Source organism: Typopeltis vanoorti, chromosome 12 (genome assembly GCF_054136105.1).
Source record: "Typopeltis vanoorti isolate ZY-2024b chromosome 12, IOZ_Tvanoo_1.0, whole genome shotgun sequence".
In the NCBI taxonomy this organism is placed as follows: Eukaryota; Metazoa; Arthropoda; class Arachnida; order Uropygi; family Thelyphonidae; genus Typopeltis; species Typopeltis vanoorti.
Genome location: NC_143560.1, coordinates 117,426,023 through 117,453,150, shown reverse-complemented (window position 1 = coordinate 117,453,150; position 27,128 = coordinate 117,426,023). Strand labels below are relative to the sequence as shown.

The window sequence follows — 27,128 nt, the reverse complement described above, 5'->3', positions numbered from 1 at the left end:
TACTCCAGGAGATTGATGAGGCCAGGGAGTGTTGGTGGATAGGGAATTGAAGTTTAGGGAGCACATTGCAAAAGTGACTAAAACAGCTCACCAAATCACTTGGCTTCTGAAAAATACTTTACCATGCAGAGACAAACAAGTTGTTGTTCCTCTGTATCGAGCCTTGATAAGATCCCATCTGGACTACCGTGCCCAGTTATGGGCACCAGGGTTTCTTCGTGATGGGGAGGAAGTGGAGAGGATTCAGAGACGAGTGACCAAGATGATAGCAGGTCTGAGGAATGAACCTTATGAGAATAGGTTGAAGATTTGTGAGTTGCAGAAATTGGTCAATAGGCGAAGGGGGGGCGGGTGATATGATTGAGACCTTCAAATTACTTAAGGGTTTCTATGAGATTGATCCAGAAGATATTTTTGAAAATATGACTGGTGGTGGGAGGACTAGGGGCCATGAATGGAAGCTGGGCAAGAGCGTGGTTGACAAGGGTGTTAGAGCTAAGTTTTTTACTTGGAGAGTAGTGAATGAGTGGAATAAGCGTCCAGAGTCTGTTGTGTGTGCTACGACCGTGAATCAGTTCAAGGAAAGGTATGATAGATACTGTGTGAATGTCGAATAGTTGTTCTTGACATGATGTTAGGGCCTCCCTCGATGAGTCTGTCGACTCCTTGGAGTTGCCCGAAACAACAACAACAATAATAATAATAATAACTTTCCACATACACCACTAATATTTGCATTAACTAAGTCTTAACAAATATAAATGTAAAATAGTTTCACTTTATAGCATTAGGCTATGTAGAATATTTAATTACACATGGTACCTCCCTTTTATTCTTCTGTTCTTTACATGTTGTCTCCTACCATACAAAAAAGACAAACTACATCCCTTTTTTGTCAGCAGTAAAGTATTAGAATCTTGATTATCAAAAAATCTTCTGATTCTGACAGTATTCCCTCCTTCCCCACCATTACCACAATGTTCTTGGGCGGGGATAGATAAATGTTTGCCATCAAACAGTAATTCCAATTACTCTCAGCCTGGTCATCTTGAAAATAATGACAAAGCTAGTTGGCTGAAATTATGGTTGGAGCAACAAAGGCTATAAAGAGAGCATAACATGTGAGCTGTGTGCATTCTGAAAAGTTTGCCTTTTGCAGGATGAAAACCCTACTATATCCTAATAAGACTGGCTACTTCACCTTCAGATTTAAAAACCCATATAAAGGTTCATGTTCCAGATGATTTGAACCCATGTCTTTCCAGCTGGAGGCCATCAATCAATACTGACTCTGAGATATGGAGGTCCTAATACATAAAGCTATCAGATAGTCACTTGCATTACTGGCTTCCAATATTGTCTCCACTACTGTCATTACCTATCAACCACCTATTTACATGTTAAAGGTAATAGATACTCATCTTTCTTTATTCTTCTTCTTCTCCCTACTACATATTAGGCCTACTAACCTGTTACAGAGCTGACTTGAGCTCTTCTAAGTCATACCCATCCCAAGGATAAGATGACTAGCCCTATGCCTCCTAGTATATCCTTTCTTTACACATCAAGGACATTTGATTATGCCTGGCTTAAAGATCATCTCTTCCAAACTATGGGCTTTCTTCTCTCCCTTTGTAAGGAGTGAAAAGAAAATGTTTCTTAGAAATACTTAGAATGATAACAGGAAATTGATGCTTGATCAGCAGTCAACAGTGTTTAAGTTATTTTGGTTATCAGATGGTTTGACTTTGCAAATAATGATGAGATATGGCAGAGGAGTTGTCTGCTATCTCTTGGTACTATTCTGGGTAGAGAAAGGTCACAATGGTTCAGCCATGTTCAAATGGAGAACATTCTCATCATTAACAAGATTTTACCGAGTGATCTGGAAGGTGTTGCAAAAGAGGTAGGCCCTGAATGAGATGGAGTGACAATATCAAACAGGACCTTAATAGAATATAGTAGCATGAAACAGCAACTGATGCTCAGGGCAGCATAGGAAGCTGTTATTTTTTCCTAAGCTCATGTGTGGCATAGGAAGGTGTCCAAACTGGTTAGATACTATATAACCATTGGTAGCTTAAAGAACTTTGTGTGTGCACATTGTAAGCAAGTGTGTGTGCTTTCTGTCATCCTTGATCCAAGTAAGTGGAAGAATGATTAAATTATGCTAAACACATGTTGAAAGTTTATTTTTCACTTGGTTAGAGTATAAATTATACTCTAACCAAGTGAAAAATAAACTTTCAACATCTTTCTCTAAATCCAGAGTAATTTATTAAAAAAGGGTGGCACACCATTTGGCAACTCCTATAGGTAGAGATGACCTACTAATGCTTCTGCCTGGTATCTCCACTTGGGCCTGGCTCCCACTGAAGAGACCTCAATAAAGGTCGAAACTAGTCTGGGTAGTGGCCCTTCCCTTAATGCATAACATTAGACATATCTGCAAGGAGATGTGTTTTGCATTATAGGAGATACTGAGATAGGAGTGTTGGTAGCTTGCTCCACCTTTGCAACGAGTTGCCCTGGTGTTGTACCACCTTAGCCCAGTCCTGAAGATACTTTCAGGTGCAAACTTTGTTTGCTCACACTTGGATAAAAGGATTAAACTAATTTTATTATATGCTAAACACAGCTATTCAGTTTCTGAAATTGAGGGAGGTAGGCTGAAGATAATACCACAGAAGTGGTATTATCTTCAGAATGACAGAAGTATTTAGAATAAGGGGAAGGGTTAGCTCAACATAGCCAAATGTTTTAGACATTAGTGAGACTTTATTGATGGAGGATGTGATAGTCATAGGGATAGAATGCAGTGGGTATAGTATTTTCAGAAAGGATAAATGTGACATGATTGAGGGAGGGGATACTAATGATAGAATAATTGAAGCCAAAAAAAAAAAACTTCAGCAGGAAGACAGGGATGCAGAGGGCAGTGAATTTGAGGCTATGTGAAGTGAACTATACAGTTGGTTTCTGCTGTAGTCCATGGGGGATGCAAGAATGTGGGTGGCCTGCATAAGCAAATTAGCACGTGTTGAACAAGTAATTACTATGGGTGGCTTCAACTATAGGGACATACTAGAAGGAGGAAATAGAATTTTTACATCTGCTATGAGATAATTACCATAACTGAGGGGCTCATTTTGGTTATGAAGGAGTGTATGTGGAATTACAAAGCAGTTGATGACAAATTGAGTTGCCAACTTGAAGCACTGCCATGGCATAAGAATTTGGAGGAGAAAGATGTTGGCAGTGCAAATTGAATTATACTGACAATAAATTATATTCTTGTTTAATCTTTTATCCAAGTGTAGGCAAACAAAGTTTTATTATTATTATTCAGACCTCCATGAAGTCAAAAAACTCATCGTGGGAGGTCCTTCCTAGGAAACACAAAGCCTAATCATACCACTTCTTGAACTCATTGACTTGCTCTCACCACTATCAAGGAATGCATTCCATGGTTCAACCACCCTCTATGCAAAGAAATCACTCCTCACAGTCTTGCTCATGTAACTTCCAGGGATGGCCCCTTGTCATCATTCCTTCCTGCTGTTCCACTAAGTGAAAGAACTCCCCAATGCCCACCCTAACTGTCTCTCAACAGTTTAAAAGTCTCGATCATATCACCTCTCCTTCTTCTCTGCACCAAACTCTACAGTCCACATTCCCTCAGTCGATCCTCATAACTGACTTGTACAGTCCTGAAACCATCTTTGTTATCAGCCTCTGTACCCTTTCCACAATTAATTTATCCCCTTCAAATAATGGGGACCAAATTTGAGAACTATAATCTAACTGTGGTCTGATCAGCGTCTTAAACAACGGAATGATAGCTCTTTTATCTCTGCAGGTTGGCGTCATTCTCAGTATTGCAGCAATTTTCTGGGTTACCTTCACCACCTTTGCAATATGCTCCCTGAATTTCAGTTTTCTATCAATCATCACCCCCCCCCCCCAGATCTCTTGTCTTCCCAACTTCTTCCAGTATAGCTCCTCCAATCGAGTATGCATCCTCCCATTGATGGATCTCAAACTTCAAGACTTAGGTTGCTTGATTGGTAGCGCCTCTGCTACTTCAACAGTAGCAGAGGCGCTACCAATAGGATTTTGAATTAGTACCAATGGCTCGCATAAAGTTAAGCAAGTTTGAGCGCAGTTAGTAGTTGGAAGGTCTGAATCATTTGATGCTGTTGGCACACTCTCCCTCAATGTCTTTGGACTCCCTGGAGGTGTCACATAATAATAATAACATTTTGCTGCATTAAACCGAAATCCCCATTCATTTGCCCATCTGACTAGTTTATTCAAATCCTCTTGCAAGGCTGCTACATCTGCACTATTACTGATAACCCTTCGTAGCTTCACATCGTCCACAAAAAACTGACTATTCCCTTGCAATCCATTGACAATGTCATTGATATAAAGATTGAACAATACAGGTCCCACTACTGAGCCTTGTGGAACCCCACATGTAATCGTCTGCTTCCTTGATATTGCCCCACCATACACAACTCTCTGATACCTATCAGACAGCCAATCCTGAATCCATTTGACTAACCATTTAAACCCATGTGCTACAACTTAAATATCAGCTTATCATGTTGCACCCTGTCAAACGCCTTTGCAAAATCCAAAAAAATGGCAGTATATCCCTGCTCTTGTCACTTTATTATAAAAGGCAATCATATTACTAAAGCAAGAGTGCCCCTTAACAAATCGATGTTGATTCTCACAGATAACATTACCCACATCTGCCCAACGCTGTATATAGTCCTTCGCATTAATTTCTCCAAGATCTTAACGACTACTGATGAAACACAAACTGGCCTATAATTAGTCACTTCCAGTCTGGTACCACCCTTATGCAATGGTATTATCTTACCTTCCTTCCATTCCTTGGGTACCTTTCCCATAGCCAGACTTTTATTGAAGAGCCAGGTCAATGGAGCTTTCAGTTCTTTAGCACAGTACTTCCCAAACTTTTGGATGTCGGGGCCCCGTTTGGAAAAATTTAAATATTTCACAGCCCCCTTCCGAAAAAAAATCGTAATACAGACATATTATTATAATCTTTATTGTATTTATATTCAATACAAAACATAAACAGCAAATATTGCCAAAATCAAATGCAAATATTACATTTTTAGCATCTTACATACACATTTGACATGGCACATTATCTCAGACTTTTATATAGATAGATTTATTGTTATTGTAAATTTCAGTACAAGCACATGAAACGTAAAACGATTAGTAATAAAGAAAGAATTAAAAACATAAAATAAGTTTAATAACAATTTAATGTGATGGATGTGTTTCAATACTGCTACACCAATATCAGGTGAAATATTTGAAACGGCTATTCTTAGATTTCTGCTTTGAAATGAAACTCATATGAATAAGCATGTATTTACTAATATTCCTTAAGCGCCGAAATATGCAGGAAGCAAAATTTGTGAACCAACACTAATGTGTGATTTTTTCCATTAAAATATGAAAAATAACAAAAAAGAAATAATAAATAATAAAAATTAAATGCGTTTCTTTTAAGATTAAAAAAAAAATCTACTTAATCTTAAAACATTTTCAATTTGTTTACATTATTTCATGCCCCCCCCCCTCAACAAAACCTATGGCCCACAGTTTGGGAAGCGCTGCTTTAGCACATTCTCTCAAAACCCATTGTGAAGTACCATCCAGTCCCACAGCTTTACTGGTATTCTGAGTACTTGGTATTTGGAACACACTTTCCTCTTGCTCCTCTAAACCCTGAACCTGTCCTATCCCTCTAGTATTAAAACCTTCTTCTCCAGGATGAAATATTCCAATAAAGTGCTCATTGAACAACTCCACAATGTCCTCTGCATCGATCACTCTATTCCCATTTTTATCCTGTAATGTCATTCTTCCACAATCATTTCTCCTCCTACTGGCCATATAGCTAAAAAATTTCCTAATATTTTCTTTGGATCTTAGTGCCAATCTCTTCTCATATTCCAGTTTTGTCTTCCTCACCATACTGGTCACTCTCCTGGCCATCATCTGATATTCTTTGTGTATCTGCCCTCCACCCCTCTCCTTATATCTCTTCCATAATCTCTTTTTCAACTGCAGTTCCTGTTTGTCATCCACTTTACACCAAATTGTGTTCGCTTCTTAACTCGTGGAATAGAGCTTACTGTTGCTGCTAACAAATATTCCTTCACAATTTCCCAAGCACTAATGATATCCTGGCCTTCCAATTCTGTCCTTCCATGGACTGTTCCTAGTTGATACCTAAGACTATTATAATCATCTGCCTTATAATTCCACATACGTTCCCTTTTCTTTGATACACCCGCATATCTATTCATCTTCCAAGTCAAAACTGCACAGTCACTTTCTCCAACTGGTGGGAGAGATGTCATCTCCCTTATTATCAGCTCTTCTGATGCTATGACCAAATACAAAACTCTTGAACCTCTTGTTCCCTCTATTACATGCTGCCCAAGACATTTGTCCCTCAAAAATTCTAGAAATTCCATTCCTTTATTATGACATTCATTTTCCTCTTCCCAACTTATACTGCTATAGTTAAAATCTTCCATAACAATCATTCTTCTTGCACTTGCCAAGCTCAACAGCCTAAACATCTCCTGCTCCCCACCCTCTTGTGTTCCATGGTTTGTAGCAACACCCCATTAAATATCCTGTCTTGACCACTTCTATCTCACATATTTTTTCATGTATTATGAGCATTATGTAATATGCAATTATTTTTTCTTTTGACAACTGATGTTTGGTTGTCAGTTAAATTCCATACTTAGAAACAAGAATTTTAAGTGTTTAAATGAAATGTCAGCTTAATTTTGAAATCTCTTATATATTTTAATAAGACAGTAGCTTACTATTTTTCTGTAATTGGGAGAAAAACCAAAATAATCATTATCAGACCTTATAAAATGAAACTTTATATAAATATTACTCTCTTTATGGCATAACTAAAATAATAAATTTGCCAATATTATGGAAAGACTCATTTTTATTTCAAACAGATTACTGAATCCTTTAATGGACTGCCTTTAGTGGAGAAGATTTTTTTAATCCTTTCAAACATGCCAAACTTTTCATCCATTTTTTTTTTTATCATCACCTCCATCCCTATGTCCTCATCTGTTTCTCCTAGGCCTACACTTGCAACCATTGGAGCAAAAAACATCAAGAGGTTCCTTCTTCTAGATTTAAAAATTGAGGAAAAGTTCACCCAACCTAAGAATAAAATTAAATATGGATAATACTTATGTTAAATTATTACTTAACATTAAATTTAATGTTATTACCTAACATTCAATTTCTGTCAATTATCAGAGCTACTTTTATCTCCAATGGTTCTAATGCAAAATAATCAATAAAATAATGATTGTGGTCTTCATCTTAATTCTCCTCAAGAAGAAGTTTTGTATAGAATTTCTGTTCCATATGTTCAAGGACTAACAGAGAAAATTGCAACACTTCTTTGCCAGATTGACCTACAAATTTCTTTCCATCCAGTTTGTAAACTGAATTTCTTCCTTGTCTCTCTGAAACAAATATCCTTCTCTCTCTCTCTCTCTCTCTCTCTCTCTCTTATCCTGGGGTTTAGAGGATCCCTTTTTTCCTTGTAGCCTTTGTTATTATGGGTAGAGTGGTCATTCTGCTCTCGTTCTAGAGAAACATCAAGAGTATATTTTACTTAAAGAGTTTGCTGGCCATGCCTTGTCAATTAGCCATTGAATTCATTAGAATAAAGCTGAAGTCCTACACAAAGGTTATTTTCTTGGAAATATTACATAAAGCCACAAATTGCACATTCATAGTCATAACATCAACAAAAACGATTGCCTTAAACTTTCTCAATTTTGGGAAGTCATCTTAAATAACACTCCTCATTCATGTGTTTCATAAAATTGTAATTAATTATTTAAGTTTTATTTTATTCCTTGAATTCTAATAATTCAAGTTTTTGTTATTATTAATTAGCTTTCAGAGCTAGAACTACCAACAAGAAAGCCTTTTGGTTCTCTGTCCACATCCAGCAACAGAGGAGTGATGTCAGATTTTTTTGAAGCCCTAGAAACGGTAAGATGTGTAGAGTATATTATATTATACATTGTGTAATTTGAATTTAAAAATAAAAGTATTCTGCTACATTTAAACAGCAGCAATAATCCTTTCTTCTTCTCCCCCCCCCTCTCTTTTTCTCTCACTGTTTTGACATATTTGGTTTGGTGTTTACAGTTTTGGGGATCCTTCGTCCAGATTTTACTTCCACCATACACAAAGATTACCTCTATCTTACTCATTGTCTGGATAACTACATCTTTTGGGTAAGCAGTGATCAACTTAATATTATTAAACATGCAGGCAAAGACTGTTTTATTGTACAGTATTTCAGCTATTGTTGTTAGTGTTATTATTTTTACAGTAATACTATATTTACCAGTAGATATCAGTAGCACAAATATGGCATTTTAGTGTTTAATATTAGCTTCTAATTATATTATCATCACCAGACCTTTATAGAGTCAAAAAGACTAATCATGGCAGACTTATCCTTCGCTATCATACATAATGCTTATAACAGGATGAAAGTTGAGCCCAACAACTTGCAATATTTTCATTTCCTTGAGTCCAGAAATTAAAAATGCCTTAAAGTAAAAAAAAAAAAAAATTCTCTAAAAAAACATTTTCTTACCTCAGTCCTGAAGATATTTTCAGGTGCAAACTTTGTTTGTTTACACTTGGATAAAGGATTAAACTAAATTTATTATATATATTCAACACCAACCATGAAGATAAACTTCTTGAATGGATGTTGGTTTCAAGCAGAGTGATATGGGCAGATTTAAAATTGGTAAACTGGACAATGAGATTTATTTGTAGTTATGGTACCAATGAAAGTTCCAATAAGGGAAGTAGAAATTTTTCATTCATCCAAAAGGCTGACAAAACAGATGCTTGTTTTTCAAAGACCTGTACAGTTGAATAGAAGTGTTTTGGGAAATTCTGGAGAAAACAGCAGGAATAATAATAATAGTAGGTACTTGCTAGTTTGCTCTGTACATGGACTGGTCATTACTAACACTATATTTCATCATAAAAAGTATTATATCTTTGTGGAGAAAACATACAAAAAATCATATAGTTATTCTGGTTTTGTGACCACGTGTTTATTAAAGAAACCTGTTTTTAAAACTAAACAAGTACTAAAAAACAATGCCCGACAAGTTTTGTTAGTCGTCAGACTAACATCTTCAGGGGTAAAGAGAACTAAAAGTTTAAAGCACAGACTACTGGAAATTATGAAAATTAGTTCATTTGTTGGTTGTGAACATCTAAACAGTTTGTTAAAACACCGAATAACAGATCTATACAGCCAGTTAATGCATGTTAACTGGAGACGATGCTATTTGTTGTCTCATTCTGTGGTTCACGCTCACTCTGTCCGAGGTTTGAAATTGGTAAATTTTTAATAAACGATGACCAAACTTGGTTTAAAATCAAACCTTGGTTTTTGTTGCATTGTGTAGGAATTTTAATCATATTTGCTGCCTCTTTGAATTTTCTTGTGAAACAATTCTTATCTATATAGGACATGTTTGTTCTATCCCAGAGTATATCATGACCGGTAGAGGTTGTGTGAAATGCCAATCCCGATTTATGTTCTCTCTTATCGGGATTGGCATTTCACAAACAGCAATCAAAACAGTGGACAGAAGCCGGTTGTTCAGCGCCAAAGAAGACAAAGTCTGTTCCATCAGCAGGAAAGGTAGTGGCATCAGTGTTTTGGGATGCTAAAGGTATTTTAGCATCCCAAAACTTGAAAAGGATAAAACAGTAACTGGGGAATATTATTTTGATCCTTTAACCATACTAGATGAAAAAAGTCATGAGAAAAGATCCGGTTTGCAGAAGAAAAGAATCATCTTTCGTCAGGACAATACACCTTATCCACAAAGGTGTTTTGGCAATGGGAAAATTAAGGGATCTGCACTATGAATTGTTGGAGCATCCATCCTATTCCCCAGATTTGGCTCCCTCTGACTTCTATCTTTTCCCCAAACTAAAACTCTTCCTCGTTGATCAGCGTTTTTCTTCGAATCAAGAGTTTTGGAAACTACTAAGAAAAATTAAATGAAGGACAACATGTTATAAAAGAAATCAAAGATAATAAAGGTAATATGAAAACTATATGATAAGAGAGTGGAAGAACAAGAGATCTAGTAGAAGTGTGAGGAAGATTGGGAGGGAAGAGAATGAGGGATGTCATGTGTGAAGGTAATAGAAATATTAATGAAGCTTGCCTGAGTGAAAAAAAGAGTAACTTTGGCAGTTAAGAGAGGTCAGAATGTGGATGCAGTGCTTGTAATAGTAATGAGTAACCTGAGAATAAAATGAGTAGCAAAAGATTTCTTTCAATTCTAGAAAATGTACATCAGAAGCATGTATAAAGAGAGCATTTAGTGTGTTGCCTCAGTGCAGTAGTGAGGAGACAAGCAATGCTGATTATTAACTTGTGTGGAGTAAAAGAATCATACCAAGAGGCCTGTACTAAATTCACTGATCTACATCTTAAACTCATCACTGTTTCAGCATTCACCACACTTTAATGATGCATTCCACTCACCCATTCCTTGCCATCCCTTGCTCATACCTTCTTTATAGAGCTTCCAGAAAGAGCGTCTTGTCTCCTTCTATTCTATTAAAAATCTCTTCCATATTAATCTTGTAACAACTCCTTACCAACATATATCTCAATCATACCCCCTTTCCTATTTATGAAAGGGGGTATGATTGAGATATATGTTATGAGGCTCTGCAAATGGCATTTCCTTAATCTTTATTCTCTCTTCACACTCCACACACTAGAAATCACCCTAGTCAATCATCTCTAGATGCTTTCTAATGTATCCTCATCCTCCACGAAAAACAAGTAATCATATCCATACACAATAATCAATATGTGATCTCAAAAGTATTTATACATACATATATATATATGTGTGTGTGTGTGTGTGTGTGTAGAGAGAGGCTGTTGACTTCACATCAGTTGCCTCAGTATCTCATAATGTAAAAACACTTGATGAGACCTCAATAACTATATATTCTTGGAAGCTGTGTATAGTGTAACATGGAGGTGGGCAGAAGATATTTAGTGAAATATTTGCTGTAGGCCAGGGAACACATAGGGTGATGAGCAGGAAATGTTTACGCAGATTAGTTTTCAGAGTGCAAAGTGAGTGATTGTTATGGGAGATTTTAACTATAGCAATATAAATTGGGAAGAGAAAGCAACATGCTTTCTTTCTTTCATTATGCGTTATTCCCACTTCCTATGCAGGGTCTGCATGTTACTTAGATGCAACTTCTTATTAGTACCACTCCCAACCAACCTGTTCGCCTAACCTGCCACTGGGGGGATATATTTTTGACTGTAGCAGCGTATGTTCACAGGGCTGACAGAGAAAGCATCATACAATAGTAAGGAAATGAAATTTGTAAAATTATTGAGGGCCAAATGTTTCAGGCAATATGTAATTAGAGGGAACATGAGGATCGAGAATTTTAGATTTGGTCCCAGCATCAAAGGAGCTCATTCTAACTAAGATCTCAATCTTGTCCCCCATTGATTAGAATGACAATAGTCTTGACTTTGGTCATTCTAATTGTCTTGTATTGTCATTCTAATCATTGTATTGTCACATCCCTCATTCTCTTCCCTCCCAAATTCATATCTTCCTCACGCTCTTACTAGATCTCTTGTTCTTCCACTCTCTTATCATATATCATGAATAGACATTCAGACGTTTCAAGGAGAAAAGAATTTATGTAGAATTATAAGGCAGGCAACTATAATAATCTTAAAAATTAGCTTAGGTTATTTCCATGGATGAATGAATTACAAAGGAGAGATATCAGCAGTGACAAATAGCATTCCTTAATGAAAAAGATAAGATAATATGGTGTAAAGTGGATGACTGAAATCAAACATGAACTACAGATTAAAAAGAGGCTATGGAAAAAGTATGAAGAGAGGCAGAGAGCAGTTCCATGAAGAATATAAGATTCAGACCAGGAAAGTGACTAGTATAGTAAGGAAGACACAAAAATGGAATATGAGAAGAGATTAGTCATCCAAGGAATTCTTTTATGTTGCCAGTAGGAGGAGAAATGATTGTCAGTATATGACCTATTAGATGGAAAAGGAGGTAAGTAACCATTGTAGATCTTTAATGATAAAGACAAATAGAGCTGTTTAATTATAATTTTATTGGGGCATTTCTTCCTGGAAAAGCAGGTTTTATTCCTGGAAACACATTCTTCTCCTGCTTAGAAGTACATGAGGAGAATGTGTTTCAAATACTAAGTTCTCTTGAGGTCAATAAGGTCGTGGGAATGGATGGGATTCCTCCATGTGTTTTTGAGAGAGTATGCTAAGGAATGACAGCTCCATTGTCCTGACTGTTCATTGAAAGCCTAGCTACTAGGAAAACCCCAATGAGTGGAAACAGAGTAAGATAATGCTATTGAACAATGGTGGTGGTAGAATGCAGGCACCAAATTATAGGCCAGTTTGTATGATATGATGATATGTAAACAAGGTTTTTTAGACATTAGTAAGGAATCATATAAATTTGGCAGAGGAGGGTAATATTGTCTGTGGAAGTCAGCGTGGATTTGTTAACAGGTGTACTTGTTTCAGTAATTTGCTTGTCTTTTATAATAAAGTGACGAGCGATTGATGAGGGCAAGGCATATACTACCTTTTTTTTTGAATTTTGTAAAGGCATTAGATAGGTGTCGCATGATAAACTGATATAAGTTGCAACACACAGTTGGATACCAGATTAGTAAAGTAGATTGGAAATTGATTGTCTGATAGATATCAGAGGGTTGTGTATGGGGGGGGGGCAGGGAGTGGATCAAGGAAAGTCATAAGTGGGGTTCCGCAGGTCTGCTGGCATCTTAGCTTTTTACCTTTAGGTCACTGATATTGTAATTGGGTTGCAAGGAGATACTCTGATGTTTTGGCTCTTCAAGAGGATTTGAATAAGTTGGAAAAGTTGGTAAATGAATAGAGATATCACTTTAATGCAAATGAATGTGTAAAGTCTTGAAATTTAGATTCCATAGATGGGAGAAATTTAAGATTTAGGCACATATTGCAAAGGTAACCCCTAGGATTGTATTGCTGTAATACTAAGATGGACTTTGACCAGTAGAGGTAAGAGTGGTGATTCCATTGAATAAAGCCCTGATTAGGCTATATCTGGACTGTTGTACCAAGATCTGGTCACCAGGATTTGAAAAAGATTATTAATCCAAAATGATCGGTACACAATAAATAATGGAAAAAAACTCGCGTAGAAAGATTATTTATTAGTATAATTTTCGCCTGTGTGTCACAGGCATCTTCAGTACATTAAGCTCAAAATTAAACACTAACTGACAATTCCAAAAAGCGCCACCTAAGTAGCTGGTGTAAGATAACTAAAAAGGTCAATAACTTTCCTAAAAAAAAAAAAATGAATACAATAAAAAGTTAGGAAAGATTAGCTGATTTGTAAAGTACTATCTCCCATAAAGGGGATAGACATAAGCCGTCGGATCTGTTTAAGTTAGGAGAATGAAGTAGAGTTTCGCATGTTTCTTTATAAAGGCGTTCCATGAGAAACTGACTTTTGTGAAGAACCCTAGAAGTAGAATCAAATAAGCAGTTAGCCTTTTTAGATCTTCTAATTCTTCGCCAACCAGATGGTAACCTACATTTCTCAGTTTATAGAAAGAAGACTCATACAGACCATTATATCCATGCGGAATCTCATCACCATCCCAGTCAAAAGGCAGGAACTATTAAAACACTGGTTCATCAGGCCCACTCCTTTTGTTCTTCAGACGATCTTTTACAGAAAGAACTACAATATATAACTTCTTCCTTTCTATCTAATGGTTATAAGAATTGCTTCATTAAAAGAACTTTGAGTAGTTTTAATATTTCTTCCTCTTCAAACACAGAGGAAATAATGCGCATTACTATCCCTTATGTACAAGGCATCAGTGAACGTATAGCAAAAGTTTTAAAACCACTGAATATTTTTGTTGCCTTTCGACCGTTTAGAAAAATCTCCACCTTTCTTACTTCTCCTAAGGACAAGCTTCCACATCTTAATCATTCAGGTGTCTACCAGATTCCGTGCTCTTGTGGATTATCTTATTTCGGACAAACGGGAAGATCCGCCTCTATTCGGCTAGAAGAACACCAATCTTATATTGAATACTTTAAACCTGAAAAGTCTAGACTTTCTGAACATGCCATCTTCACTAGACACAGAGTTCATTGGAGAAAGACAAGAGTTCTTCACAAAAGTCAGTTTCTCATGGAACACCTTTATAAAGAAACATGTGAAACTCTACTTCATTCTCCTAACTTAAACAGATCCGACGGCTTACGTCTATCCCCTTTATGGGAGATAGTACTTTACAAATCAGCTAATCTTTCCTAACTTTTTATTGTATTAATTTTTTTTTTTTTTTAGGAAAGTTATTGACCTTTTTAGTTATCTTACACCAGCTACTTAGGTGGCACTATTTGGAATTGTCAGTTAGTGTTTAATTTTGAGCTTAATGTACTGAAGATGCCTGTGACACACAGGCGAAAATTATACTAATAAATAATCTTTCTACGTGGGTTTTTTCCGTTATTTATTGTGTACCGATATGTCTACTCATGGTTTACCTCTTTTAAAACTTAATCCAAAATGATATTAGTACTCTGTTAGTTATGAGGATAGACTGAGAGCATGCAAACTGCAGAGTTTGGGGATAGGAGATGAAGTGGTGGCATGACTGAAACATTTAAACTGTTGAGAGTTATTTACAGGCTTGACACGGGGATTTTTCATATAGTAGAATAAGGGAAGGGAACAAGGATGAAGCTGGCCATCCCTGGAAGCTGTGAAAGGAGATGGTGAGTAAGAGGGTGAGAAGTGTTTTTTTTTCCCCTTTGCATAAAGATTGGCTGGACCATGGAATTCATTGCCTGATAGTGGTGAATGTGCAGATGATGAATGGGTTTACGGAGTGGTCTGACAGACTTAAGTTTAAGATGGGCCTCCCAAAGTGAGTCTTGTGACGCCATAGAAGTTGGGAATAACAATAAAGGTCAAAACTGGTTTGGGTAATGGACCTTACCATAATGTTTTTCATGATGAGATTCTGAGGCAATTCATGTGAAATCACCAGTCCCTATATACAACCTAATCATGATGATACTTCATATGTAAACTCTGTCTGCTTACATTTGGATAAAAGATGCTCTCATCTCCTTGCCCTCCTTCACAATTTCCCTACCAATAACATATTTGGCATCCCATCTTTTCCTACTAATTTCCTGTGGCCTTACACAAGAATCTGAATAGCATGTATGAATAAGCAAGTGAATAGAACTGCCAGTTTCATTCAGATCCTCCATAAGAAGTAAGAACATAACAAGTTCTCTGCTACTACTTTTAGGATATGATTCCTGTCCTTGGCCTCTCCTTGCTATAACCCCCATCACATAATTTTCACATAGCCAAATGCTTTTGCAAAGAGCATTTGACTATGTGAAACACTATAAGTTAGTGTTTTTATTACACTATATTGGTGAGGTGGGGGGGGGGGGAAATGATGGGAAAGTTTGTGAATGTATCTGCCTGTGTGAGTGGGTTTCCTATATACTTAAAAAGACAGGTTACCATTAGTTAAGTGGGTGGGTGACCAACGTGTCTAAAAAGGCCAGACTATTATTAGTTCCCTTTTTCATAGTAAATTGGATTCTAGGTTGAAGGTTATTGAGGCGACATTGAAAAGTATTTAATGAATCTGGGCCATGAGACCAAATACCAAAGACATCATCTACATTTCTCAACTAGATAGAAGGTTTCAGAGAGGCTGAGTCAAGAACTTGTTTTTCAAAATCTTCCATAAAAAATTGGCAGGTTTGGAGACCCCACAGAGATACCCCTCTATCTGTTTGTAAATTTTGTTCATCCAAGAGAAATAACCAGAATGGTGGATTAGCAAAAGCATTAAGGTGTCATTTAAGGGAATGTTAGTAAACAGTGAATGATGTCAAAACACACTAAGATATCAGAATTATTCACAATTATATTTTCATTGGAGCTTTTAAAATGGAAAGAATTTTTTATATATAACGTGGTATGACCAGTAAGGGAAGCAAGAGATTTTGCTAACTGTTTGGATAATTTATAGCATGGAGAATCAGTGGTGGTGGTATCTACTATGTGTCATGGAGAGGAATTGGGTTTATGAATCGTAGTTAAACCATATATCTGGGGAAACAGCAACTGAAAGGTTCGAGTTTTTTTGTGATATCAAGAAGCCAGGAAGAAACTTTTTTATTAGACTTTTTAATTTCTTGATTTACAGTTTTGTGGAATCACAATCTAAAGGTTTGTAGGTGGAGCCATCTCTAAGAATATCCATTTTCTTATTGTATTCAATGGCATCAAGGATAACGGTAGCACTTCCCTTGTCAGATCTAGTAATGACTCTGCTGTTATCTTTACATAGTTTATTATTATTAATATATAAGCCTCCAAGGAGTCAAAAGACTTATCGCAGGAAAACACAAACTAGGAAACACAAAGTCTATCATACCACTCCTTAAACTCATTGACCGTTCTCACTCTCACTACTCCATCATGCAATGCATTCCACAGTTAAATCACCCTCCATGTCAACAAGGGGGCCACCCCTGATTACAGGGGTGGCCCCTTGTCATCACTCCTTCCTGCTGTTAAACCAAACGAAAGAACTCCCCAGTGTCAACCTAACCATCTCTCAACAGTTTCAAAGTCTCAATCATATCACCTCTCCTTCTTCTATCCACCAAACTCTGCAGTCCACATTCCCTCACCCATTCCTCATAACTAACATTGTACAGTCCTGAAACTGTCTTTGTTATCTGCCTTTGTACCCTTTCCACAGTTAATTTATCCCCTTCAAATCCTTGGGACCAAATCTGAGAACAATAGTCTAAGTGTGGTCTGATCAGGGTCTTATACAATGGAATGATAACTCTTTTATCTCTGCAGGTCAGCGTCCTTCTCATTATTGCAGCAATCCTATGTGTTACCTTCACCACCTTTGCAATGTGTCCCTTGAATTTCAGGTTTCTATCAATTATCAACCTCAGATCTCTTGTTTCCCCTACTTCCTCCAGTATAGCTCCTCCAATATTTGAGCTTATTTAAATCCTCTTGCAGGACTACCACATCTGCACTATTAAGGGCATTGAACTGGCAGGGCTATAGATTCCTTTTTGGAGGCAAAGATCTAGGAAGTGAAATGGCAACGTCAAGCCTAATGTTATTAGCTATCTCAAGAGCTAAGTTACAGATACCGTATTTGATGTTGACACCTTGACAAGTACTGCTACTAGACCTAATTTTAATAATAATGCAAGATTTGAAAGTTGAGTTGGTGAAGATGAGGCAAGAGATGAGATAGATGCAGTGTTAAATGAAAATAATTCGAGACATGTATTGAAGAGTGAAGAAGACGGGACGGGGGGGATGTCAGTATGAAAGAGGTAACGAAAAATTCACAAGTGGCATTGTTTGGGGATTCGATTATTAGAGGTGTAGCAAAAGAAGTTGTACACGGTTTATTTTCCTGGAGGTAAAATGAATAGAGTGAGGCATCAGATATGAGGAGGAAGTGAGCAAAAGAGTTAGTAGTAGCAGGAACAAATGACTTGACTAGAAACAAGGAGAACATGTTGGATATCAGGAGGTTGTTAAGGATAAAAGAAAAGTGTGATAGGTAATGTAGTCAGTGTATTGCTCAGGCATGACAGTAATAAGATGAGACAGAGAACAAGGATTTTAATGATATGTTAGCATAAATGTGTGCAATATGTGTGAAATGGGGAGACTCAGGATGGACAGGCAAACACAGTGTGAGAAAGGTTGATGTGTAGACAAGAAGGGAATTGGATGGCCTGGAAGGTAGGGAAAACAGTTGGATTTAAAGGTTCTTCTGGGATGAGGAGAAAAGTAGGAGGAGAAAAAAAGAAATGGCTTGAGGAAAGGTATGGAGAAGTTACATCTAATAAGTGGTATCAAAGAAACTTGTTATAGATCCAGGAATGAGCCATTATGTTGTTTGTATGTGAGGAATAAGTGGTTGGACAAGGATATCATACTGGCAGGAATAGAGATGGAAGGGTATGATGTATTTCATGAAGATAAAAAGGGTCAAAAGGGAAGTGGAGTGGTATTGATGACAGAAAGAGAGTTATGTCCATAAAAGATAGAGATATAAAGGGGAAATGGTGATTGTAGTTTTGAGGCAGTATGGTGTAAGATAGAGGTAAATAAAATGAAATACTTAGTTGGATGTTGTTATATACTTGGTAATGTAGAGGGTAGTGACCATGAAATGTATAAGCAAATAGGAAAAGGGTGATCATTATATGTGATTTTAATTATGGCAATATAGAATGGGATGACAAGATAGCAACTGGAAGTAAAGAAATGAGTTTCTCAAGTTTTTGAGGGACAACTACTCAGTCAGTATGTGTAACAGAGGGCAAGTGAGAGGATTGAGGGTCTTTGATTTGATCATCTCATCAGAGGATGTTATTATAAATGAGATGTCAAATCTCCCTCCAGTTGGTGAGAGTGACCATGAAGTGATTACCTGAGTGCTTGCCAGCCATATGAGAATTTCTGTCAGGAAAGAGTATATGTGGAGCTACTGAACTGGTGATTATGAGCTCAGAAGACAGTCTGCAGCTGTAGCATGGAATTAGGAGTTAAGTGGAAAGGAGGTCAATGCTGCTTGGGTGATATCCAAAAACTATCTGGTACAAGCAATGTCTAAATATATCCCAAGGGTCAGAAGGTTAAATAAGGTAAGTGTCAAATGGATGAATGAAGAGATTAAGCATACAACACAGAAAAAAGAAGGCAATAAGATGAGCGGTGATGATCAATTCCACGAGGATTACAAAGAACAGGCATGGAAGGTGACTCGGTTGGTAAGAGTAGCAAAAGTGCAGAATGAGCAGCAGTTAGCCAATGAAAGCAAAAAAAAACCACTATAGGTTCTTTTGATATGTAATCAACAATAAAAAAAGAATGATTATGGTGGGATGATATTGATTGGAAAAATTGGTGTAAGTACAACTGCTGCAGAGGATGTAGTTGAGATATTAAATCAGAAGTTCATAAAGGTCTTTCATCCTTGTGAATGTGACGTCATGGAGAGTTTGAGAGCAGCAAATGAGTAGGAGGAAAGACTGACTGTGAGTGAGCAAGAGGGATAATGGGGAATTGAGCAAACTTGATGTTAATAAGGCTGTGGGACTTGATAATATATCACCATGTATTTTGAAGGAATGTGCCAGGGAGTTGACACCTGCCTTGACATATTTGTTTAATATGAGTCTTATATTGTGTCAAGTTCCAAAGGAGTGGAAGGAAGGAAAGATTGTACCACTTGATAAAGGAGATGATAGAACTCAAGCTTCAAATTAGAGGACAATCAGTGTGTGTCAGATGTTGTGGTTAAAGTGTTGGAGAGGCCAGTGAGAACCAGGATTCAGAATTGGGTTGACATCAGTGATATTATCTTTGATGGACAGTGCAGATTTGATTAAAGGAGTCATGTTTTAGTAATCTATTTACTTATTACAATAAGGTGACAGCTTCAGTGGTCTAGGGAGATGGATACACAGTGTGTATCCATTTCCAACTATAAAATGGGATTAAATTAAGGGGATAAAAATCCCTTATTATTTTACAGCCAGTATGCGAAACTCTGAGATCAAAAACTACGATTTAAGAGTTTCATGCCGAAGAACTATCGGCGAATCCAAGCATGAGTGAACACCTGGTAGTACAACAGCAAGGCAACTCGAAGCAAAGGTGGAGCAAGCTCCCTCACTACCCTTGATATTTTCTCATAATGTAAAACACAGCTCCTAAGAGATGTAATACTGCCTTATTTGAAACCGGTCACTACCCAGCCCGGTTTCAACCTTTTTTGAGGTCTCATCAGTGAGTAGATAGACACAGATGATATCAAAGTCCATTGACGTTACTGACAGGATGGGTGAAGCACGAGTGCTTTTCATATTCCTCTTTATCTGTAATGAGAGTTATCTGGGAAATAGGAGATTTGTGAGCAATTAAGCTCACCCTCTGAGGGCAGTAGTGTTAGCTATGATCGGTTGAGAGAAGAATAGCCTTCGGTCTTTTGTGTTTGTAGTAATCAGTCTCATTGTAATTGACAGCTTGCATGATTAGTGGGTTTGAATGTGAACTTGACTTCACGAAGAATTTTTCTGCAAGATCAAGAAAAAGGGAGGAGATGTATGGAGTGCCGGTTTCTCGGTGAATTTGTGAATTTCTGATGAACCACGGTGCATCCAGGATCATCCTAAGGCATTTGTTTTGGATTCTCTGTAATTTTGAAATGTTTGATCTTGAAGTGTGACTCCATGCTGGTGAGGCGTAGGTAATGACTGGACGTATTACCATCCAGTAAAGAAGCAATTTATTATGTAGGTTAAATTTGCTCTTGCGGTTGATCAATGGGTAGAGCTGAGCTATGACTTTGGAAGATTTGGAGCAAATGAGATTGATGTGTTTGTTGAAAAGGAGTTTCTTATCCATCAATACCCCAAGATATTTGGTCTCTGATTGCCATGGGATCTTTTGACCAGAGAGCAGGATGTCTTCTTTGTTGCAGATCTTTCTTCTTGAAAACATCATGGCTGAGCTTTTGAGGGAGTTTACTTGAATTCTCCAGTTGGTGAACCAGTTTGCTAGCTCATTGATACTTCCTTGGAGTCTAGTAATTGCTAGGTGAGGGCTGAGCGATCTAGCTAGAATAGCGGTGTCGTCGGCATAAAGAGCCGTAGTAGTTGTTTTTGGGTTGAGAGGAATATCTGCCATATAAGTTGTGAAAAGTATTGGGGCCAGAAGAGAACCTTAAGGTACTCCCGCCAGGATTTTGCACCTTGAAGAAACAATTCCGTTGGGTTTTACTTGCATGTATCTTTCATTGATATATGAATATATGAGTTTCACTAGTTTAATTGGGATATTGTTTTCAATTAGTTTGAAGATAAGGCCTTGATGCCAGACCTTATCAAAGGCCTTGGCAACATCCAAAAATACAGCAGCAGTATGAAGGTGCCAGTTAAAGCCATGAGTGATATGTTCTGTTAGTCGGTGAATTTGTTGCACCGTGTTGTGAGCTTTGCGAAACCCAAATTGCTCATTTGGGATTATTTTCTGTTGGTCCACTGCTGATTGTAGTCTTGATAGGATGACCTTTTCTATTACTTTGCCATGACAGGAAAGAAGACTGATGGGCCTGTAGCTTTGGGGAAGTTGTGGGTTATTACCAGGTTTTTTCAGAGGTATAATGTCTGTGATTTTCCAATCAGAGAGAAAGTTGGAATCTTAAAATGGAATTGGTAATAATAACTAGATGAATTATGGCTTTCCGTGGGAGTGGCTTTATTATTCTATTGGTAATGCCGTCAGGGCTGGGTGCCTTTTTATTCTTCAGATGGGAAATGATATTTATTATTTCTGTTGGAGATGTGGGGGTTATGGTTTCTGAATCATCCTTAGGCTGACTTAGTGCATTTCTAACTTTACGATGAACTTTGTAAATAAGATTGATATTTAAGTTTGCATAAGATGAGCTGCATTGATTTTCCAGATTGTCAATTAGGGCTTCTACTTTTTCTTCATCTGTGTGTGCAACTCCAAGATTGGTCTTTAAAGGGGGAAGTGGTTGTCTTTTGGTACGGAGAGATTTTACAAACTTCCACATGGAGTTATCTTCTGGGTTGATTTCCTTCAGTTTGGTTTCGCATTTGGAGTTCCTGTGGACCTGGAGGGCTTCTCGAACCGGTCTGTTCAAAGTGTTTAAGGTTGCTTTGTCCTGTGGGGCTCTGGTGTTGTGATATCGCTTTCTGGCCTTGTTTTTGGCCCTAATCAGGTCCATTATCTCTTCTGGGATCCAGTTAGGAGCATGGAAGACAGTGGTTTGAGTGACTGATGCTATTGCTGTGTTGATTTGCCTAGTTAAATTGTTTACAGCTTGATCTATTTCTTCTTTTTTACGAATGACAGGGGGAGGACCGATGTGGATTGGAAGAACCTTAGAGAGCTTGTTTCATGGTATGAAAGAATGATGAGGAGAGAGAGCTGGTCCTGAAGTCCTAACCTGAGTAGGATGGGATTATGATCTGAGTTAAGCTCTTCTACTGTCTCCAGCTGGTATTGATATTTGATGTTTCTGAGGATAACTATGTCTAATACATCAGAACTTCCTGATGGGCTATAGTGGGTGGGCTCAGTGGGTCCAGCTACTATTGATGAGTTGAGTAATGTGTAGTTGATTGACGAACCGAACCAGGCCGTATATTTGGAGTTAAGGTCTCCAGCTATCATTATGGAATTCGTGGAGCCGAGGATGGAGTCTAAGTCTGCTATCAATAGTGGAATACTGGGAGGATTGTACGCTGCGTAGATTTTGAGTTTGCCAGCGTTATTAGTGTGCACCTCCACACCCGTCACCTCAAGGTTTAGAGTTTGGGGGTTGGTCAGCGAGTTGTGGCTTAAATAATTTTTGATAAAAATAGCTGTTCCGCCTCCACTAGAGTTAAGTCTGTCTGTCCTGTATAAAATATAACCTCTTAATTTTGGATTATTTGATGGTCTGAGGTGGGATTCACTGATCAAGATTATGTCTGGATTGTATCTTTTTGCAAATTTTTGCAGCTCGAGAATTTTGTTTGCTAAGCCATTGGCATTCCATGCTGTTATCATGAGAGAATTTGGTTTAAATTTTTTAAACATTATAGAGAGCTGTTAATATGGATTGGGTTTCTAGGTAGAATCTTTTTCTGGAGGATGGTGAGGTGCTTGCTTTGCTGAATTCATGCAGCATTGTTGCAAGTGAGGAGGTTAAAGCTGATGTGAGATTAGAGCTTGTTCGCTCTTGCGATGAAGACGTCTGGGTTCTTACCGCTTCCGCATATGATTTGGACATGGTTGAGGGTCGAGTGCCTTCCTGTGTTGTCGAATGTGAGGTAATATGATCTGGAGGGCGAACTGCTTGGATGTGCATTGTGTCATTTCTTGGAGGAGCGTGGTTACTTCTTAATGATCCACAGTTTTTTGGATGGAAAAGGCAACCCTTGTAATTAGAGGAGTGTGGTCCTCTACAGTTGGCACAACAGGCAGGTGTCGATCTGGATTTGGTGCAGGAGTTGATTCGATGACCCTCACTGCATTTTAGGCATCTATATGCAGCTCTCCACATTTTGGGCATGCCCGAACCTCTGGCATCTGTGGCACTACCCTGCCTTCTTCCTTAGAGGTTCGGTTGTGATTTTAAGCTTACAGATGTCCGTTACTTCATAGATGCTTTTTCGTGTGTTGGAGATTTCAACCAACACCAGTGGCATTGGTGTTTTATCTGACCTCAACATTCTACTGACTTTGGTTGGAGTCACTCCTTGATTGATGAAGTCAGCTGTGAACTCATCAGTTGTGATGCCTTCAGCCACTCCTCTTAGAACTACCTTTAAGTTCTTCTCGCTTGCTAGTGCAAAGGTGTGGAAGGGCATTATGGAGTTGTCAAACATTTTCGTCATCAAGCGATAATCAGTGACAGTGGTAGGGTGGATCTTTACACCCTCTTCAGTATTTCTTGCCCAGGAAAAATTGATATTTTGTTCTCCTAGGGATCTTGTGACTGAGGTCCATTTGTCTTTATCTCGAAGGATAACTGGAGGGACCTTTTCTTTTCTGTCTTGGGAGATCTGATTTTGTTGAGTTGTTGCATTATCTTCCAATTCACCTCCCGATGTTCTGTGTCTTTTATTAGATTGTTCCTCATGAGAACAATTGAACTGTTGGGGAATCTTTATAGGTAGAACAGGTGTAATGTCCTCTTCTATGTCCAAATCATCATCTTCAGTGTCATTTACTTGAGTGAAGAGATTCAAGCAACCAGGATAGTCTGTATCAAATTTCTTAAGGATGAATTTGAGAATGTCAAGTGACATGTCTTTGTTTAGCTGTTGAATGGCGTCCTTGATATCGTTTACATTCTCCATTCTTGTGTACGAAATATTAAGATATTTCGGATAGGTATGATGGCGAATAGAATGGCTAGGGCCATAAAATTGTATCAAAAGTTAAATTCTTACTTTCTATTCCGCAAACAAAGCAGATTCACAATATCTAAAACTCGCTAATCACCACCGAAATCAAAAAACATTCTTCGCAACAACAACCATCATGCGAGACTACTATGCGAGCCGTCATCTTTTTGGGAGATATGATATCAAAGTTTAAGTGAAAAGAACTTTCATACCTTCACTATACGAATGCCAGAAAGGTGTGCCCGTATATTATAACTAAGATAAAAAGCCAAACGGCTATTTTTTCTGGCAAAGTTAATTAAATTAAGGGGATAAAAATCCCTTATTATTTTACAGCCAGTATGTGAAACTCTGAGATCGAAAACTACGATCTAAGAGTTTCATGTTGAAGAACTATTGGCGAATCCAAGCATAAGTGAACACCTGGTAGTAAAACACTACCAGATGTTGTAAGTTTGGGAGCTTGCTCCAGCTTTGCTTCACATTGCCTTGGTGTACTACCAGGTGTTCACTTACGCTTGGATTCGCCGATAGTTCTTCGACATGAAACTCTTAGATTGTAGTTTTCGATCACAGAGTTTTGCATGCTGGCTGTAAAATAATAAGGGATTTTTATCCCCTTAATTTAATTAACTTTGCCAAAAAATAGCCATTTGGCTTTTTATCTTGGTTATAATATAAAAAGGGATATTCAGTTATTTGCAGATAATGCAAAATTAGGGAAACTAAGGAGTAAAGATGTTGTGGCCTTAAATGAATGGCCTTACTTAGATTTTGCAAAGCCTTTTGATAGATTACCACATGATAAATTGATAGTCAAACTAGATCAGATGGGGTTGGATATTAGACTGCATTAGATTGGAGATTGGCTATCTGAATAGGTATCAGTAAATTATAGGAGCAACATTCAGGGCCATTGCTGTTTAACCTGTATATTCATGATATTGAGGAAGATTTGAATGGGGATATTCAGTTGTTTGCAGATAATGCAAAGTTAGGGAAAAACTATGAGGAGTAAAAATGTTGTGGCCTTACACGAATCCTTGAATAAACTGAGTGAATGGACACAGGAGTGGTGATGCTAGCTTGACATTTCAAAATGTAAGGTTTGAAATTTGGAAAACAAAGATGGGATTCAGAATTTATGCTTGGTGGGGATATATTGTTAGAGTTGGAGGAAATGAGAGATCTTGGGATAATGGTAGATAAAGATCTAAAATTTAGAGGATACATTGCTAAAATTGTGAGAACAATACAATGAATTCTGGCAGTGATGTGGAGAATAACACTGACTTGTAGAAATAAGGAGATTCTGGTTCTGTTGTGTAAGCCTTGATTATGCCACATGGATTATTGTGTACAGATTTGGTCACCTGGTTTTCAAAAGGATGAAGAGATGTTGAATATGAAGAAAAATTGAGAAGATGCAATTTACAGTCTAGTGGATAGGAGGAAGAGGAGTGATATGATAGTCATACAAGATAGTTAGGGATTGTTATAAGATTAATATTGAGGGGGATTTTCATAAAATGGTAGCAGATCGGGGAAGAACAAGAGTTCACCCTTTGGAAGCTGTATAAGGAGTTTGTGAGCAAGGGAGTGAGAAGCAGGTTTTTTGCATGAAGAGTTGTGAATGATTGGAATGCATTACCTGAGAGTGTGGTGTCTGCAGAGAATTTGAATGTGTTTAAGGCATGGTATGATGAGCTAATAATAATAATCTGGACCGGTTACAGAGGAGAGGTCAAACAAAGAGGCTGGGGGCTGACAACCCCATCTCATAAAAATTACAACTGGTCATGAAACAAGTACCAAGTAATCTTCACTAGATGTACTTAAACAGATATCACCCCAGGCCTTGGAATAATGGTTTCTGAGTAGGATTATGGCATGTGAGAAGCTTGTATAAAGTCGGGGCATTTTTTAAGTTTCAAGAACTTACACATGAATTAGATATAAAATGGATATAGTAGCAATACAAGAGACTCAGTAAACGGGATAGTAATTTGAAGAATGAAAGCAAAAGAAACTTTTGCTGTCTTAAGTGGGAAACAACTCTGATAAACATGAATTTTGAACAGGTTTCAAAATTAGGAAGAAATTATGGGCATCTCTGAATGAATCTGAATCTTTTAATAAAAGAATAAACAATCTGAGAATACATGCAAAATGGTTCAAGATAACCTTTATTAATGTACATGCGTCCACAGAAGAGGAAATAAAAGATTAATTATATGAATAACTTGAACTAATCCTCAAAAAAAAATCATGACAGAATATAATTATTCTATTAGGAGATTTCAATACAAAAATGGGAAAACAAGAAATATATAAAAAAATCATTGGAAGCCAAAACCTTCACAAAAAAATAAATATTAATTGAGAAAGATTAGTTTGGCTGCATCTAGAAATTTAATAATAAGCAGCACTATATTTATGAGGAACGAATGTACAGAAACAAATATGGAAATTTCCTGATAGATGTACATTTTAGACTATACCATAATCAGTAAAAGATAGAACTGCATTCAGAATATCTGGAGTTTCAGAGGAGCTGAGTGTGATAGTTAACATTTCCTAATTGGTGCTATTCTTTGGGTCAAAATAAACAGTAAATATTTTTCAGCACATGTGAATCATCTGAGATATAATATTAACAAACTAGATAAGAGAGAAGAAAATATGAGTGTGAATGAAAACAAAAACTGAAAAATAAGCAGTTGGAAGAGAATGAAAATATCTGAAATATCATATCAAGGATAGCATAAAATCAAAAAAACTCAGTTGGAATTCAAAGTAAAATATAGTGTAAAAGGTGATTTAATGAAGAATGTGAATTTTCATTTTCTTTCCTGGCAGTAAAGAAAATGAAAAATGTTGGAGAAATTTTGAAGGA

The 27,128-nt window shown here is 37.3% G+C and overlaps 1 protein-coding gene across 5 annotated transcripts in view; it reads left to right on the top strand.

Moving 5' to 3' along the window:
* The window catches only part of LOC150101167 (synaptic vesicle glycoprotein 2C-like), a 408,918-nt gene that overhangs the window by 316,286 nt on the left and 65,504 nt on the right, over window positions 1–27,128 (top strand). For all 5 annotated transcript variants that reach the window (XM_090402054.1, XM_090402053.1, XM_090402055.1 and 2 more), the window contains 2 exons: window positions 8,008–8,106; window positions 8,266–8,354. In XM_090402054.1, coding sequence (XP_090258180.1) covers window positions 8,008–8,106; window positions 8,266–8,354 — 188 coding nt within the window. The remainder of the gene's footprint in view (window positions 1–8,007; window positions 8,107–8,265; window positions 8,355–27,128) is intronic.